This window comes from Falco naumanni, chromosome 5 (genome assembly GCF_017639655.2).
Source record: "Falco naumanni isolate bFalNau1 chromosome 5, bFalNau1.pat, whole genome shotgun sequence".
NCBI lineage: Eukaryota > Metazoa > Chordata > Aves > Falconiformes > Falconidae > Falco > Falco naumanni.
The window spans coordinates 58,451,008-58,467,606 of record NC_054058.1 but is presented as its reverse complement, the minus strand read 5'-3'; the positions used below and the strand labels follow the sequence as shown (position 1 = coordinate 58,467,606).

At 39.1% G+C, this 16,599-nt stretch overlaps 1 protein-coding gene across 1 annotated transcript in view; it reads right to left on the bottom strand.

Annotated features, from left to right (window-relative positions):
- Positions 1–16,599, bottom strand: part of TRHDE (thyrotropin releasing hormone degrading enzyme) — a 211,980-nt gene that overhangs the window by 91,995 nt on the left and 103,386 nt on the right. The window contains exon 7 of the mRNA XM_040596694.1: positions 3,218–3,283. Within this exon, the coding sequence (XP_040452628.1) occupies positions 3,218–3,283 (66 nt within the window). The remainder of the gene's footprint in view (positions 1–3,217; positions 3,284–16,599) is intronic.

Genomic DNA, 16,599 nt, shown 5'->3' with positions numbered 1-16,599 from the left:
GCTGGCTGGCCAAACCCACAGGGTGGTGGTGAATGGAGTTACATCCAGCTGGTGGCTGGCCACAAGTGGTGTTTCCCAGGCCTCAGGACTGGCGGAAGTTCCATTTAATAACTTTATTGACAATCTGGACAAGGGGATCAAGTGCACACTCAGTAAGTTTGCAGATGACACCAAGTTGTGGGGGAACATTTAAAAAGGCTCTGCAGAGGGATCTGGACAGGCTGGACCAATGGGCTGAGGCCAACTGTGTGATGTTCAACAAGGCAAAGTGCTGGGTTCTGCACGTGGGTCACAACAACGCTACACAACGCTACAGGCTTGGGGAAGAAAAGGACCTAGGGGTGCTGGTCAAGAAGGCCAATAGTGTCCTGGCTTGTATCAGAAACAGTGTGGCCAGCAGCACAAGGGCAGTGATTGTCCCCCTGTACTCAGCACTGGTGAGGCTGCACCTCAAATCCTGGGTTCAGGTTTGGGCCCCTCACCACAAGACAGACACTGAGGTGCTGAAGCATGTCCAGAGATGAGCGAGGTCTGGAGCACAACTCTGATGAGGAGCGGCTGAGGGAGCTGGGTTTGTTCAGCCTGGAGAAAAGGAGGCTCAGGAGGGATCTTAGTGCTCTACAGCTGCCTGACAGGAGGCTGTAGGCAGGTGGGGGTCGGTCTCTTCTCCCAAGTAACAAGGGATAGGACAAGAGGAAATGGCCTCAAGTTGTGCCAGGGGGTTTAGATTGGGTATTAGGGAAAAATTCTTCACTGAAAGGGTTGTCAAGCATTGGAACAGGCTGCCCAGGGAAGCGGCTGAGTCACTATCCTGGAGGTATTTAAAAGATGTGTAGATGCGCTACTTAGGGACATGGTTTAGTGGTGGATGTGGCAATGCTAGGTTAAGGGTTGGGCTTGATGACCTTAAAGGTCCTTTCCAAACTAAATGATTCTATGATTCTAATAACACTGATGTGTTCCATGTACTGGAATCTAATGAAAAACAAAGTAAATATGGCAAAGCATAGGTCCTTCAGAACTCAGTTACTCAGCAAGCCACTAGAATAACCCAGGAGGAATGAAGGATCGAGTGCATTTTCAGCGTATTCATTATTTGAAGAGATTTATAAATAGTAGTAATACTTGATTTTGCAGCTATCCTTGAGAAAGGCCATTACATTGAGCATTAGAATTCCATGAAAAAACTGGATTCAAGACACCATAATGCTAAACCCCAAGTGATGGTACTGGGGCTAAAGAGCTAAAAAGCCTAAACCGACGCATGATAGAAAGGGTAAATTAGTACTCCAGTTCTGCTTATCATTAGCAACGCTGGCCTCCCAAATCTACAGTGCAGGAACACTATTTTGTTAGATCCACAAAATACAAAGAATTAAATAACTGACAGACATTTCCAATTGCATAACTTCTTGCTTATGAACAAGCTTATGAAATCTTATGTTTTATGTTGTTCAACTTGGAGACATACACATGGAAAATCTCTATCTGGACTTCAAACCCTTTTTATAAAAGAAGCTAGAATATCATCATCTTACTGAACTCACGCCAAGACTTTCACTACACAGATTTTTCAGTTAGATTTTTCAGAGACTTTCATTAGCAAACAGAAGAGTTTCTATTTAGAGCAGAACCAGTAAAAAGCAGAAATAATAGGAAACCACTCAAATCAAAAAACAAAGCCCCATTACAACTTTATAGTAATTATGATTATTTAATCCCTGCATAGCTCTATTCTTTGATCTGAACTTTTTTCTAGATTTGTTTCAGGACAACTTGCACACTGTTTTTTCTCAGGCAAACATAGAAGAAAATAGAAAAACAGGGTTTGAGATGTATGTATTAAAACTTTTCCTTTCTAAAACCCTGAGTGATTTTTTTTTCTTTTTGGTGGGAAATTGAATTTCCATATGAATGGATCTGTGCAGGCAAAAGTTTCTAGCTAGAACATGGATTTTGCTAGACTAAGGACAGAAGTCATATTGGCTTAAATGAGATGACATATACAAGATTTTATGCAGGAAAATTTCAATTTCAAGATTTCTCATCTGGATAATAAGATAACAAAGTGATCTAACTTGGTGTTACAACTTAAAAAATGATCCATCTGGGTCCTGTGAATAAGTTATGCTGGAAACCCTGAATGTCCTGTAAACTCTCCAAAAAGCTGTATTTCCCCAGGTTTCCTTTAATTGCCTATTGCACAGAACACACCTCTGACATAACCAATGTGTTTATTTAACTTTTGTTTTATATTTTAGCTTCCAATTTATTTTGGTTAGAGGTAGAATTATTCTGTTAAAAAATGACCTGATCCTAGACATAGTTTATTTAAATTTCAAAATGAAAAGCTTACTAAGAACAGATAAGATTGATTGCTCTTTCCATCTTAGCATAATTGTATTTCAGGTGAACATCAATTTACTTTAAAGGACACTTCTAAGTAGCAGGCTGCATCATACATAATTCATCAATCACAGCTGCCTGTAACATGATTAATTCAAGCAGATTTCAATGGAATAGAGGGAGTTGCATTGTTTTTTATGCTTTGGCTTGTTTGTTTTTAAATAGTTTACAAAACACTCATTTGTGCTGAATTATTTCTGAAAAGAGTTCATCCTTTGTAATCAGCATGTTGAATTTCTCTTCATACAGCAATGTTACCTCTCTAAATTTTTTTTTAAAGGCAGAGTGAGTTTTAACAAAATCATTAAGGCACAGAACATCCCATGCTTATCAAAGGTAAAAATAAAGCTCAATGATTTTGCTTTGGGGGAAGGGAAAGCAAAAGTATTTACCTGAAAAGCAGTATTAGTTTTAGGGCTGTGGATTTTCTAGCTGGCTTGACATCACTTATTATTATTTGTTAGCCCAGCAAGAAAATGTAATTGAAGTAGCTCCTTCCTCAGGTAACCCTTCATACAGTTGTCATATGGACAAAATGGCTTTCATGTGGCAATCCACACAAAACAGACACAAATGTATGCAATTGCTTGACACACCAAGAGATACAGGTGAAACTGGGGGCACCACCATGTGTGTTACACTACTCAGCAACTTTCATCAAATTCAGTTTCAGGGACACACTGGTGCCTTAGATGGCCCTGAAGTAAAGAAACACTTCCACAGATGCAAACATAGTTTAAAAAGAAAAAAGAAAGCAAGAGAATCTGCTAGAAATGTACACCTACACAAAGACAGAAATGCCTTTACTTACTTGTAAGCCCATTTGAAACACAGAGTGACCCATAAAGTTAGCCAACATTCGAATTAGAGCTGCACCCTGTGGGAAATAATAGAGGAAAAAAGGTGTTACTGTTTTTGCATGTCAGTTTTACACAATAAAAACCTGAAGTAGGCATTTCCATCCAACACTATCATTTTGGACTGGAGATTAATAAAATCTTCTTTTGTGCTGGAATGGAAAAAAGAGAAAGATAAAACAATGCAAATACTTACAAGCAAAAGTGAGGAAGCAGGCTGACTTTGTTAATATCCTGTCCCACAGATTGAATAAGGCACAGGTCATAAAACACACTCACTCCACTGCTGGAGCACAGATGTGGCAGCTCCCCAGCTGTTTGCCCCCAGCCCTTCTACGCACTCAGCAGTACTGCACAGTTTTAAATGAGGGAAAAAAACATCCACGCTAAATCATACTACAGTGATTATTCATAATTTTACCCTTGTTATACTATTGTAAAACAGGATTTAGTGAGACTACTTTCCTTTGTAAAAGCCTTCAAGGTCTGATGATCTGGAAGTGGATCATTTGCATAGGAATTTTATAATATGTATATAAACATATTTGACTTATTAATCAACAGCTTATTTCCAAGACTGTCATGCAAAGAGGTAAGTACCTGTATAAAACTTTTTCTCTACTTATATTAGTTCTTTGCCCCTTCAGGCAAAGCAGAGAGATCTAAAAGATTTCTTCTGTTTCACAGGTGATTCTATTTCTCAGCACTTATACCAAGAAACAGATTTCTTTAAGGCATCCCTTTTCTATTTTCTCACTCCCTCTCAGAACCACACTTGCTGCGTGTTTTCCCCGTGCACAAGTGTTCTGTTTCAAGCACAAGTATCTTTGCAGATATGATTTGATGATATAGCTATAATATCCCTCTTTGAAATCCATTTTCTAGACAACTAACATTCCGATGCCATTAATCAAATGTTATACTTAGTACTGATCACTGCATGACAGGGAGGACACTATTGATTTAAAGTCAGTGAAATCAAAGGCCGTAAGAAAACATGATGCTAGAACTCAACAATCTCAGCTACAGATATAGGTTCAGGAATTAGGCTAATGCTCAATTAGAAAATAAAGAAAAAAAGAAACATTTCACAGACCAAAAAATTCCCAGGTTATAAAGCCAAAAGGACTATTATAACAATGTAATCTGACTTCCTGCATTAATAGAGGTCAAACAGTAATTTAGGCAGAAAACCTACACAACAGCATCTATTTTAGGAAGATTCAAGAACAGGAAAATGTTTACATAACTTGTCACAACTAATATTTACTGTCACAGCAAAAATGTGCACCTTCTTACTAATTTGAATATTTCTAGCTTCAGCTTTCAAAACAAGATTTTATGTCTTTTCCTGCTAGATTAAAGTTCAGAATAATTTTGCAATTTAACAGTTGTACAATTTTTAGACCATTTTACACGTTCCACTGATTTTTTGTATAGAGACTATTTTTGAAGTACTGCAGGGAATATCTGTATTAACCAACATTTGAAATAATGGCATAAATCAAAAAGATTTGTAAATTACTAGTAAATTGTAAGAAAACATCACAGTTCCTTCACATAGGCAGCAACAACAAATAATACATAGTAAAGTAACTGAAGAAAAAAAAAAGGAAAAAGAATCATTAACTGAGGAGGTATTTGTAGTTGCTTATATAAATTGGACAGTGGATAAACCAGAAGATGGTGTTCGCATTATTAACACTGCTATGTTTTTATGGTGGTACATAATTTTACTGGGAGACCAATCATGTCTGGAAGACACAGCAGCACAGAACATAATCCCTCGAAGCAGATTATTACCTGAACAGACAAGACCATAGGTCAGGAAGCATTATTACCCTTATTTTACTAGAGGAACAGAAGGAGTAAAGTTCTCAGAGATGTTTAAGCAGATAAACAACAGATAAATCTGTCTAAGTAGATAAAGAGAAGATTAAAAAATTCTAATAAATAGATAAATCCTATTATCCTATTATCCTGTATGTAACTTGGGCAGGACAACCCAAAACTTCTGTAGCAGAACCAAAAGTGTCTACAATGTAAAAGTAATCAGCCTAAACCCTGACATTTTTCCACTCATCACACATCCCTTTTCCTACTCCTTTGTTAGTATTCCAGGATCCCCTTGTTTGTTTCTCACAGTTTAAATTTCACATCGTAGCAACGGTCATATATTTATATTGGTACCTTAACTCTACTGATTCCTGTGAGAAGTAAGCAAGCAAATACCTTCATCTGATCTTGCCTGTAGAGTCATCTTCTATCCAGAAACCAAGAACTGTCAGAAACACGTAAAAGTGACAAAATTCCTCTCACAGGTAATATTTAGCCACACATTGGATGGAACTACAGCTGCCATTACACAGCAAAGAAAATAAAAAATGCAAGCAAAGACTGAATAGGAGATCCAAGGCACAAAGGCAGTATCACTACTCTCTTAGGATCCATCCTTTCTCACAGCTACTTTAGAAGTACTTTCTGCCAATTAATTACTCTCAGGAAACCCAGAAGTCTTACTTGCAGCTTGTAGAGCAATATGCTTGTCCCAGTTCTGCCACCTTCCCCACACAGGGAAAGCAAATGCCTTCTTAATTTATTTGAGGAATGGAAGGTATTCTGAACAAAAAGGGGAAAACAGAAAACCTGAGAACCTTAAGGAAAAAACTGTCTTGGGAGAAGGGAGAAGAAATGGGGGCAAATGCAGCCCTTGGTGTGGAGGGAAAAGAAATGGGAGGAAGGAAAGGGAGGGAACCACCCACTTTACCTTTCTTGCAGTTTGAGAGCAGGCAGAACAGAGAACAGTGATACATCTGTATGAAGAACAGAAGCAATCAATATACTCCCAGCACTGGGAAGGAAAGGGAAAGGCAGCAAAGACTGCCACTCTGACTAGAGGTGAAAAGGAATAGACTTGCGGGCAGAAGGATAAAAAGCAAGAGGTATGCAGAGTAACTGGCATAAAGAAGAGGGGCTTACAAACAAGAGGAGCTTGGAGGATGACTCTCACCAGAGGGTCCTGGGAGGTAAAGAAGGTATGTGCAGTAAGTTCAGTTACAGGAGTAAGAGAATACATAGCCTTGGGGTCATCTGAACGGCCCAATGTGCTAGCAATTTCATTGCCTATTTGCCTGGCAAGCAGTAAACTAGATGGAGTCCAGAGGACCTATGCTTCAATACCTTCTGAAAGCTTCTCTGACCTAGACCTAAGCCTACAGAAAAATCCTAAATCACAACAAATTCACCCTGCTGCAGAATACACCCTTTGGAACCTGTCAGCATCCTTCCCTGAACACTCTGGCATGCAACTGATCTGCTCCCCACTCCAATCTCGGGGCCACTCCTGCTCTGCCAACATTTGTCCAACCAAGGAATGACATATAGAGTCTTGAGAAGTGAACCTGGCTCTCTGACAGGGCAGAATGGCTATTTATTGATGATTTAAGTACTTTCCTCCAGGCACTGGATGACTTAGTACCTTGTCAAGAGGTAGAACACATTGGTTTAACAGGTCTAGTGGAAAGCAATTATTTCCTATTCAAAAAAGGTACCTATGTTCCTGCCAGTGTAAAATCTGACTCACCTTAAGCCACTGTACCCCATCTTAATGACAGTCCACTCAGACAAAAACAGCAGATATCCAGTCAATGATTAACGGCACTACCTGGTTCTGGTGAAGCACTGTTCATTAGCAGATCTCGTAAGTGCTTCATAAGACACTGATACCAATATCCTGCAAATTAAAGGAAAACTGAGGCACATCTTGATGAACTCATTTGCCAAAGATCACCCAGTATGCTTCTTATATAACCTATGATGACACAGTCAAAGCTTCCTCAGCCTCAGCGCTGCGACTCCACTGCTACAGGAAAGGAAGGCAGAACATGTCCGCAGCTCTGGACGTTCAATCATACACAGTCCTTTTCTGCAAAGTGCTCTTGGGAATAGGCATGCTCATAGGCAATTAGCCAACGCTGGCTGAAGTGCTGTAAGTTTATGCTCTTTCTTTCCCTGAAGAAACTTGATTGCACACTCACACCACGGTAAAGACCATCCATAAGTGAAATTAGGAGCAAAATTCCTATACATGTGAGCTGAACTTGTCTTTGAAATCTACAAAATGCAGAGTCCCAGTTAAGGCATTCAGTCTAATTATCTACATGCCAACATAAAATAATATGATTGCAACCTTGATCTCAGATTAAATGAAACTAATTTCTAAAGACCCACTCCTACATTTTCTGATCCTGTGGCATCACTACAAGTCACAGTTACTGTAAGTTCATTTAATTCTCTGACCCAATTTTATTATAACTGAATTCTTAAATTAATCTTTTCACTTGCAACTTGCATCCTGTAATCATTCCTTATACAAAAGAAAGTTTCAGGTGGAATTTTCTTTAACAGGAAAATAAAGCAAGTCTTATGTATGAACCCACAAAAATATGACTACTGCATACCACACAGTACTGGTTATACAGCCACGCAGGAGGACATGCATCTGACTCAATGCAGGTATCTGTGTCTAAGATTACATCAGTTGTATAGGCTTCCCTTATAGTCAATGGACTGCACCAGTCACTTCTGGGTTCAGTTCACTTTATCTCACCTTAAAGTAGACCTCTAAACAGACTGGGAGAATTGTACCCTAAAAGCACCCCTCTCTCATAATCCACTCCAAAAGTAGCCTGGGGTGAGCAGCTCATATGCACATATATGCACTGCAGGCACCTAAAGCGAGGTGAGATGAATTCAACTGCGCTATCCAAAAAGGCCATACTCTGATTCCCCACTCTGTTACAAAATGTCCGTACTAGTACCTTGTTCCCAAGAATTTCTGAATTGTGGAGATACAAAACTGGTGTGACACCATCCTTTTCCATATATGCAGTCGAATAACATATATTGTATCTCACTTTATTCTTCATGTCATACTTTCATATAAGAAAACCAGCAAGGGTAGGTATTCGAAAGAGGGCCCTGAAGAGAGGGTAGAGTGCTTGCTAGCTGAAGGTGGATATTCTGTACCTAGGAGACAGTGAAGAAAAGCACTTTGAAACAATGAACTGGTGAAGCAATTGCAGTGAAGGGAACAATATAGAAGTCAGTAAACCAGCACACAGGATTATGCAGAAGCAAGGAGGCAAGCGCAAGGGGCTGTGTGTGAAGAGATACAAATGAGCTAGAAACTCATTCAGCAATGTTCTTTTAAGGACCAAAAATTATGCCAGTAATCTAGAAAGTGCTCATGAGAGAGAAATGTCACCAACACAAAACAGAAACCATGAACTACAGCTGACTCTTGTGAGGGTGAAATATATCATTTTGTAAATGTCTTGGAGGGGGGGGGGAGGAAAAGAGCCCATAAAAGGTTGAGCCAGAAAAAGCATAGCTCTTCCACCCTCCTTCCCACCATAACTTGTCATTTTTTACTAGAACATCAACTTCTTTTTGGTTCTGCTTTTGTGTGTTTTGTTGTTCTTGTTTTAACCATAGGATTGAGGTTCATCAGAGTGAATGCAGATGCCTACACTGTAGCTATGTGATGCACACTCGGTTGCATACAGCTGAGCCAGCTGCCTAGACTCTTTAAAAGCATGGAGAGAGAAGCAAGCACTTCAGCTCATCCTGATTCATCTCATCCAAAGACATGCATCTAAAACAGGACAGATTAATTTCACCCTAAAAGTGCCCGTTTATCTTCACTGATGACACAGGGAGGTTAGAGGACTAGTCAGTTGGGACGTTCACTGTGTTAGACTCCTGCAAGTGAGGTGACGTGAATCCCTCTGAAGCTGTTTTATCCTGCAACTGACGGAGCAACCTTAGAAAATGTGAAAAAGTAAACAGTGCAAAAACACCTCCCTGACTTTGCAAAGCCTGAGATAGCACCTTGCAGGCTCACCTATCCATTTATCTCATGTAACACCAAACATCAGTAATGGTAATTACACAGACCTCAATATATCTCTTCTTCACTGAATGTCCACCTGGTCACCCCTGTTTAGGAATGAAAGCTGTTTATTTTTATTTAGCTCAGAATGATCCCTTTTATGACATAAAAACTAAAATCACCAATGCGGTACCCAAGGTGTAAGCGGGGAGTGAGGTGCTAAGAGGAGCATTGGACTACCAACAAAAATTACATGACCAAATTTCTAAAACAAAAACGTTAATTATGTCAATTTTCCACAAACCTCCAACCATCCATTTTGTTTCTCCTTCTCTCATTAAAAAAAAACAACAAACCCAACAATGAATACAGGTGATTAATTAACATTCTTCTATTGTACAGTAGTTATTTCAAAATCAGTCTTGATTAATATGTAATAGCACCATTTGTTTTTCAAATACAACAGGCCACAGACAGGAGGCCTACAGTTATTGTTGTGTATGCTGGTACCCCTGCGATTCAAGATTAGGGTTACTTTCTACCTGAGGGAGATGTGAGGTACTCTGTCCTCCACCTCAATTACCTCAATAACTAGATTTCATTCATATTATTGTTAGAGCTATTATTGGCAATAATGATTTCTTATAATCACTATCTTATTTGATTAAAACAAGGCTCAGACCACATACAGGCACTCACATACTTTCATAAAGAGCTCCTGATTTAAGATGAGAATCAATATACAAAGTTTGATGGCTACTAATACATACCTGATGTATACTAGTATTCTTTTTTTTGATCAGTCACATTACACACACGTTAAACAGTTCCCTCCTTAAACTATTTACCCTGAGCTATAGGTGAGGTGCCTTGTCAAAATTTTTTTAAAATCCAGTGTCTACTGACTCCCCCCAGGAACTCCAGCTGGTTAGTGAGACAGAATCTCCCTTTGCAGCAGTTATGCCCAGGCAAGGCCAATGTACTTATCCATGTGCTCAGTTATTTCACTCTTTATATCCTAGAGTCCCCACCTCACTGGAGAAGGAAGTCAATCAAACTCACCCGCCTGCAGCTCCCAGGACTTCCTCTGGAGCCCCTTCCTTACGTTACTCCAGCAATTCTCTGGCACAGTGGCCATCTGTAAGGATGGCCTACGTCCCATTGCCAGAAGTCCTGCAGCTCCACCTTCAGAAGGTGCAGACGGATACCACCCAGCTCTGCAAACTTCCTAACAGCTAATTCAGCTTTTTTAGTTAGTGTTTCCATACACCTACCTCAAATTGGTAGTTCCTGCAACCTACCCATTACAAAGAATACACTGAGCATGGGAATGAACCCATTCTTCAGCAGGGAAGTCCAATACAAATAATCCATTGCACTTTGCTATATTATTGAAAATATAGCAAAAAATGAAAAAAAATGAAAAGTCCCCCTTTTACGCTTTGGCCATGACATGGCCCCTCACCCAGAAAGCCAGAGCCATACCCACTATATACATCCAAGTCAGGCATGAAGTACCTTAGCAGGATCACTTAAGATCACACAAAAACTTCCAAATTTTGGCTAATATGTTTTGAATAATGGCTGAAATGTACCTATTCTTCATGAAACATGCTGAAGAAAGATATTTTCAGAACTGCAAATGTAATAAAAGCAGTAAAGAGGTTGGGTATTTTTCTTTAAAATGTTGAACATATTTTTACAGTACTCTGTCAAACAGAAGCCTAAGCATATCCATAATCAAATGGGTTAAGTAAATGAGTATATTTTCATTTCAGTTCAAAGTTCCTGAATTCATACATTATTATTTATTTCTCAAAATCTTAGATAATTCTGTGATTCTAAGTTCATTTCCAATATTAGAAGAGCATCTTACCAGGCACTTATACAAAGAATGCATATTTGCACATTATTTTTGTAATGTGAACACTAGCCAACAAGTAATATCCAAGTCACGTTTTCCAAAACAATCATTCTTTGTTGGTACTAAGCAACCACAGCTGGATGCCCCATGAAATTTAGCTTATTGGGAAAAACACAGCATGAATCAACGTGAAAGAACAATGTACATCAAACATGCAGCAAAAATGTGACTCTTTAAAAAGAACTCTTACATAAAATTAAACCCCAAAATTAAATCTGTCAAATCCTGGAGAAATTTAACACAAAAAATGTGTTTTGACCAAGTCACACACAGAATAGCATATAAATGTGTAAATAAATTACTTATAAATTTGGTCAACTGAGCTGCTGTGTTACACTACATGTAGTGCGCTGAATTAACTGAATTGTAACGCTCGGCACATTAAAGAGGAGGACCAAGACATGAGGGAAGCCTGGCTGTAATATCTGCCGAGTGACTGGTGTGGCATTATGCAAATTAATGGACATCTCTTAGCTCCCCTGTAAGAACAACTGAAAGCTGGGCAAGCACTTTCAAATCCAGGTGTTGCATTTACACCGCACTTCCTTAAGCAAACACAGTCACTGTACACTCTTGCTTTTTTCCTTTTTCCCCAAGGGGAGAAGTCCAACCATTCCTCAGCTCCTACTCAGAAGGTCACGCTGAAATGTATTTTACCTTCCTACTTCTGTCATCTGAACCGTCTTTCAAGGTATGCAGCCTTACCCTGACAGTTGTGGAACAAGAGTGTCTCGTTCATGCCATCAGTTACAGCACAGTACTGCGGCAGGCTCCTGAGAGACTTCTGCTAAAGTCCTTCTATCGAGCTGTAAGAGCAGAGATAATTGCAAAGCCTTCTCTGGAATTCTTCAGCTGCCTCTATCCAAAATATCTCATCTCTGGGAACTGCAGAAGTACTCACCGAGAAATTCTTTTCAGGAAATTAATTAGACTGTATCATGAGTCACCCAGCGCTAAATCCCCCTTTCATTTTCAGAAACTGAGCACTGTAATACACCAGCTTAGCTATTTTCTGTATTCTCCAATGGCACCTCCAAATACTATAAGAAAAATGAAGCTTAATGCATGTGAATTTGATGACTGTGAATACTTCCTTATTTGATTAGGATAACAGAACGTATTTGTTTAAATGAGTAAACATGTGGCTATGATTTCCTCCCTGTGGCAGAAATGTAAGATGTTCAAATCATTCCTAGAGGCTTTCCCTTTGGAAAACCCATGTAAAAGCTGTAAGAAGTAAGTAAGGAGATAGATATATGCAGACTACGCAGTGCACTAGTACAAAACGTGACAGTATCAGCCTAATCCTGAAGGTCTTCGTTCAGGCCATCATTTAGTGACACACTTAAGTACCTTAAGCATGTAAGCAGCCCACTTTAATTCCACAGCTTACACACATAAAATTAAGCAAGTAACTATGTACTCAGCTGAATTTGAGTCTGATTGGCTTCCCTGCACCCAGTAATAAATTGTTAAAAAGTAAGGGACTACATTCATTACAAAGACCCAGAAAAACTATCCCTACTTGATTTTAACAGTACAGACTAGGAAAAAAACCCCACATTTAATTTATCTTCTTTACTTTTTAAATAGTACAGAATTTCCAATTGATATTTGCTTATCAAGCACTGCACACCCACAAGTTAATGTGCTGTTGATACTCCGCAATAAAACCAGGATATATTTTAATAAATAAATTAAACTTACAAGATGTTAAAAATTTTATTTACAGTGTGGATGAGCCAATATTTTTTAAAATCAGCAAATATACCTATAAACATGTAATGTAGTGTGCTAAATCATCAAAGATGCATAAAGGCATCTTATGTTGTTCTTATAGATGGAAAGGCCATTTATCTGATGCTAAAACATCACTGAAAAACCAACATTACATTCAAGGAGAGCTTTTCACTGGGAAATCATAATCATTTTCTATTCTAACACACACAGCTGTTCTAGGGCTGGATAATACCAAAATGGTGAGATGGTAAGATAAGCTTTGGTGAAATGTTTATCTTAGACATAAATTCTGTTGCAAATTTTAGGAACATGACACAAAGAACAAAATTCAGGGGTAAATGACCATAAGTAATCATGTTCTTCAGGTGAATACTGCCACATTATTTTCCTTGAACAATAAAACACTATGTCACCTACACAAAATGCTATTGGGACTCCATTTACAACAGGAGTTTTATTTAGCCTTACCACCAAAATCTCTCTTACATGTTCTGACACCACTGACAAGGACAAAAGCACATTATACGTTTTCATTAACTACTCGTACGAGGAAATCTTCAAGGATGGACAAACACGAGAGGTTGATGGCATTATTTACACAGACAGGCCATCATCAGAATTTAAGTAGCAAATAAACTAGTGCATCTTTAAAACCACTGTATTAAGAATCCCTTGCAATAACAAAATGGGCTCCACAAATCTGTTTTCCATTAGGAGTAACAAACAAAGATTATCCTTTTTATGATGAACATTTGCTGAAGTGTTTACATGGTCACAGTTACTTCACTTCAAAGAGGAGATGCATCACCATTTTACCAACCAGCTCCACAGAGAATCCAAAAGCAAATTAAGTAAAATAAAACTCAGAATTCATGGTGATTCTCCATTGACCAAGTTTGTTTCCATGAAGCATGCAAATTAAGATTACTTTTAGTTCACTAAATACCACATAAGAATCTCAAACCATTTGCCTAAGATGGATTTGCAACTAACTTTAATTAAACACACTACTCTACTTTCTCTCTTTTAATACCTCTATTAAGCTTCAGAAATTATCCAGTACTTAAGCATACCTTTAAAAAAAGCCAACAACAAGAAAACAGTACGGCAGAGGTTGTTCCAGACAGTTCCCTCCTGCACAGAGGGCCTGCAGGACCACATTTTGATCAAAACATTGATCATATTTTTATGTCAGGTGGTTTCCTTTAGCTCTATTTCACTACCTCCAGTTTATTTTTGGATTCTTACAATTCGTTCCGAGTTGCTCTAACAATTGAAATCATTGCTCATTTCAGTGATCTGAACGAGGATGTCTGCCAGCAAAACGCATTCCTTGCCTTTACTCGGGCATCACTGGTTTTTGGACTCCTTCTGGCAGAATACAGAAACTACCTGTAAAGGCTTACAAAGCTACTTTCTGCTCTGCCCTTTGCTAAAAATGACAAAGTATAAAAAAAAATATCACAAAGTATAGCCAGAGAAGCAGAAAAGGCAAGTGCATTTCAGCAACTGGTGCACCGGCTGGTAACTCCATGCACACACTTATGAACACTTTACTTTAAGCCATGGAAACATGAGGCACAGATGCAGTGTTCCGTTCCTTCTACTTCCTGTCAGGGAGAAATGCTGACAGGACACCGTGTCTGGAGCCACCGTTGCCATTTCTTCTTTGATCGCCTCCTCCAGCCCTTGTGAGCTGCCATTTGCAGCTGCCTTTTGGCAGGGAACAGGCAGAAGACAGTCGTACCACAACAGGTTGCATCTTCCCAAATGCTCTATCTTGACTAAGTAATCTAGTCTAACAAGCTCTATTTTAAAATCAAATGCTTTTATTAATATTTGTGCTCCATTTTTATCACTTCCAGTCAAACTCATACAGTTCTCCCCAGTGTGGGAAACATAATGCTCCTGAAGCACTGTAGGTGTGTTGCTGTTTATATATCATACACAGTGGTTCCCACGTTTCTTCTTCAGAAAATACTATCACAGCATACGCTAAACAGATTAAGAGGTTAATGACAGGAGTTTTTTGAGTCAGGAAGGTGCTCAGATGCCTTAAGGGAGGTGTTTTAAGCATCCTGAAGCACCTGCCTAGTTTTATGCACTAGTACGCAGGGGCTGAAGTGGAACAGCCTCCATACTTTAAGTCAGGCGTTCTTGGGGCTGCTCTGAACTTGGACTTAAAGGATTCACACAGACTTTGAGTTTCAACAGCTTTCACATTGGAAGCAGTATCAACATACAACCTTTTTATCTATACAGAAAGCAATTCTTTTCATTACAAGATACTTCCTCTGTTAAAATGCATTACAAACAAATGGCTCCTGAAAGCATCTTCTGCAATATGGGCACTGACCTGCTGCACTCGTAAATCATGGAACAGAAACCAGCATCACGCAAAAGGGCACCCAGGACTTAATGGTATGCACAGGCAACATCACAGCTAATCGAGTCAGGGAGAACAAAAAGCTCTCCCTTTACACTGCAGTAAGGGAGTGGGTTGTAAAGCAAACTGTATTATATTGTAAGACTTTTAACTAGCTGGATACCATCTTATCTTATTGATTTAGTTCAGCGAATAATTAAAAATAAAACCTATTTTACTATATTTTACCATTTATAAGTATTTCTCTAGTATGTCTTTCACTTTTAATGAGCTGCTCTCACTTTCCTTTGGTCATTTCACAGACGCACATTGTCACAATTTCATTGCACTCATGAACTGAGTGGACGTCGCACTGATATTCATCCTGGGGTTACTAGGCAGAATACATGTTTTGGGGTTTGGTTTGGTTTTTATATGATAGCGTCAATATCCTTCTCAGTGCCTAAAGAAACAGAAGTAAGAAGCACAAAGTTTTCAGAGAGCCTTTCCAATGACTGCAGTTAGCTCTCCTGTTCTTCCATATTCTTGCAGAACATGTTGTGCTGTAAATTTTCAAAGACAATTACACTCAAAAGGGAGAGCAAGCCACTGCTTTCAATTTCTTAATTTTTTCTTTGCCAGAACTGTTATTGCAACATACATGAAGCTGAGCAGTTCTCTTTGTGCAAATCTTTAGCTGAACAGATTTCCTAACATAGAACACTGCCTTTGAGGGGAGGCAGGGAGCACGGTCTCCTTTTATTACTATTAGAAATACATCTTTCTTCCATCACTTGACACAGAAAGCAGGAAAAAGCATTTTTAAAGAAATGGCAAAAAGATAAAAAGGAACAGGAAATCATACATACAAAGGTCTAGGGAATAATGAATTGTTTGCATTACAAAGCCAGGCTCAGTAACTGATCTCATTGCTGAGGTTAATTTCGCTTACAGGCAGAACAAAAAAAGGAATATTCTTCCATATTCCAGCCATCTTCTTCCTCATCCTGATCAGTGTTTGTCACTTGCCAAAACATATCCTTACTGAGGGTACTTTTATAGCTACGCTCCGTCATACTGGTCTTGCCTGCTCTGTTTGCTGCCAGAATCTTCAACCAGCATGCTTCAAAGCATGCAGCAGGCTGACTGAAATTACTTCAGATATTATCTGGCTCTCTACAGTGCCCTTGGTGCCTTTTCATCCTTTCTCATATCTGGCTGTGACTGCTCACCTAGGGCAGTGACTCCTTTAGTTCTGTCTGGGATCTCTCTCCCTCATGCCACCGCTCTGGGTCTGGCTGCTCCCTCTGAAATGCAGCTGTCTTGTTTCTCCATTTTATTACAGTCAGACATTCCTTGCTGACTGTTGCTCCTCATGTTATTCTTGCTGCGCTCTCTCCTCCTCTGTTGATGC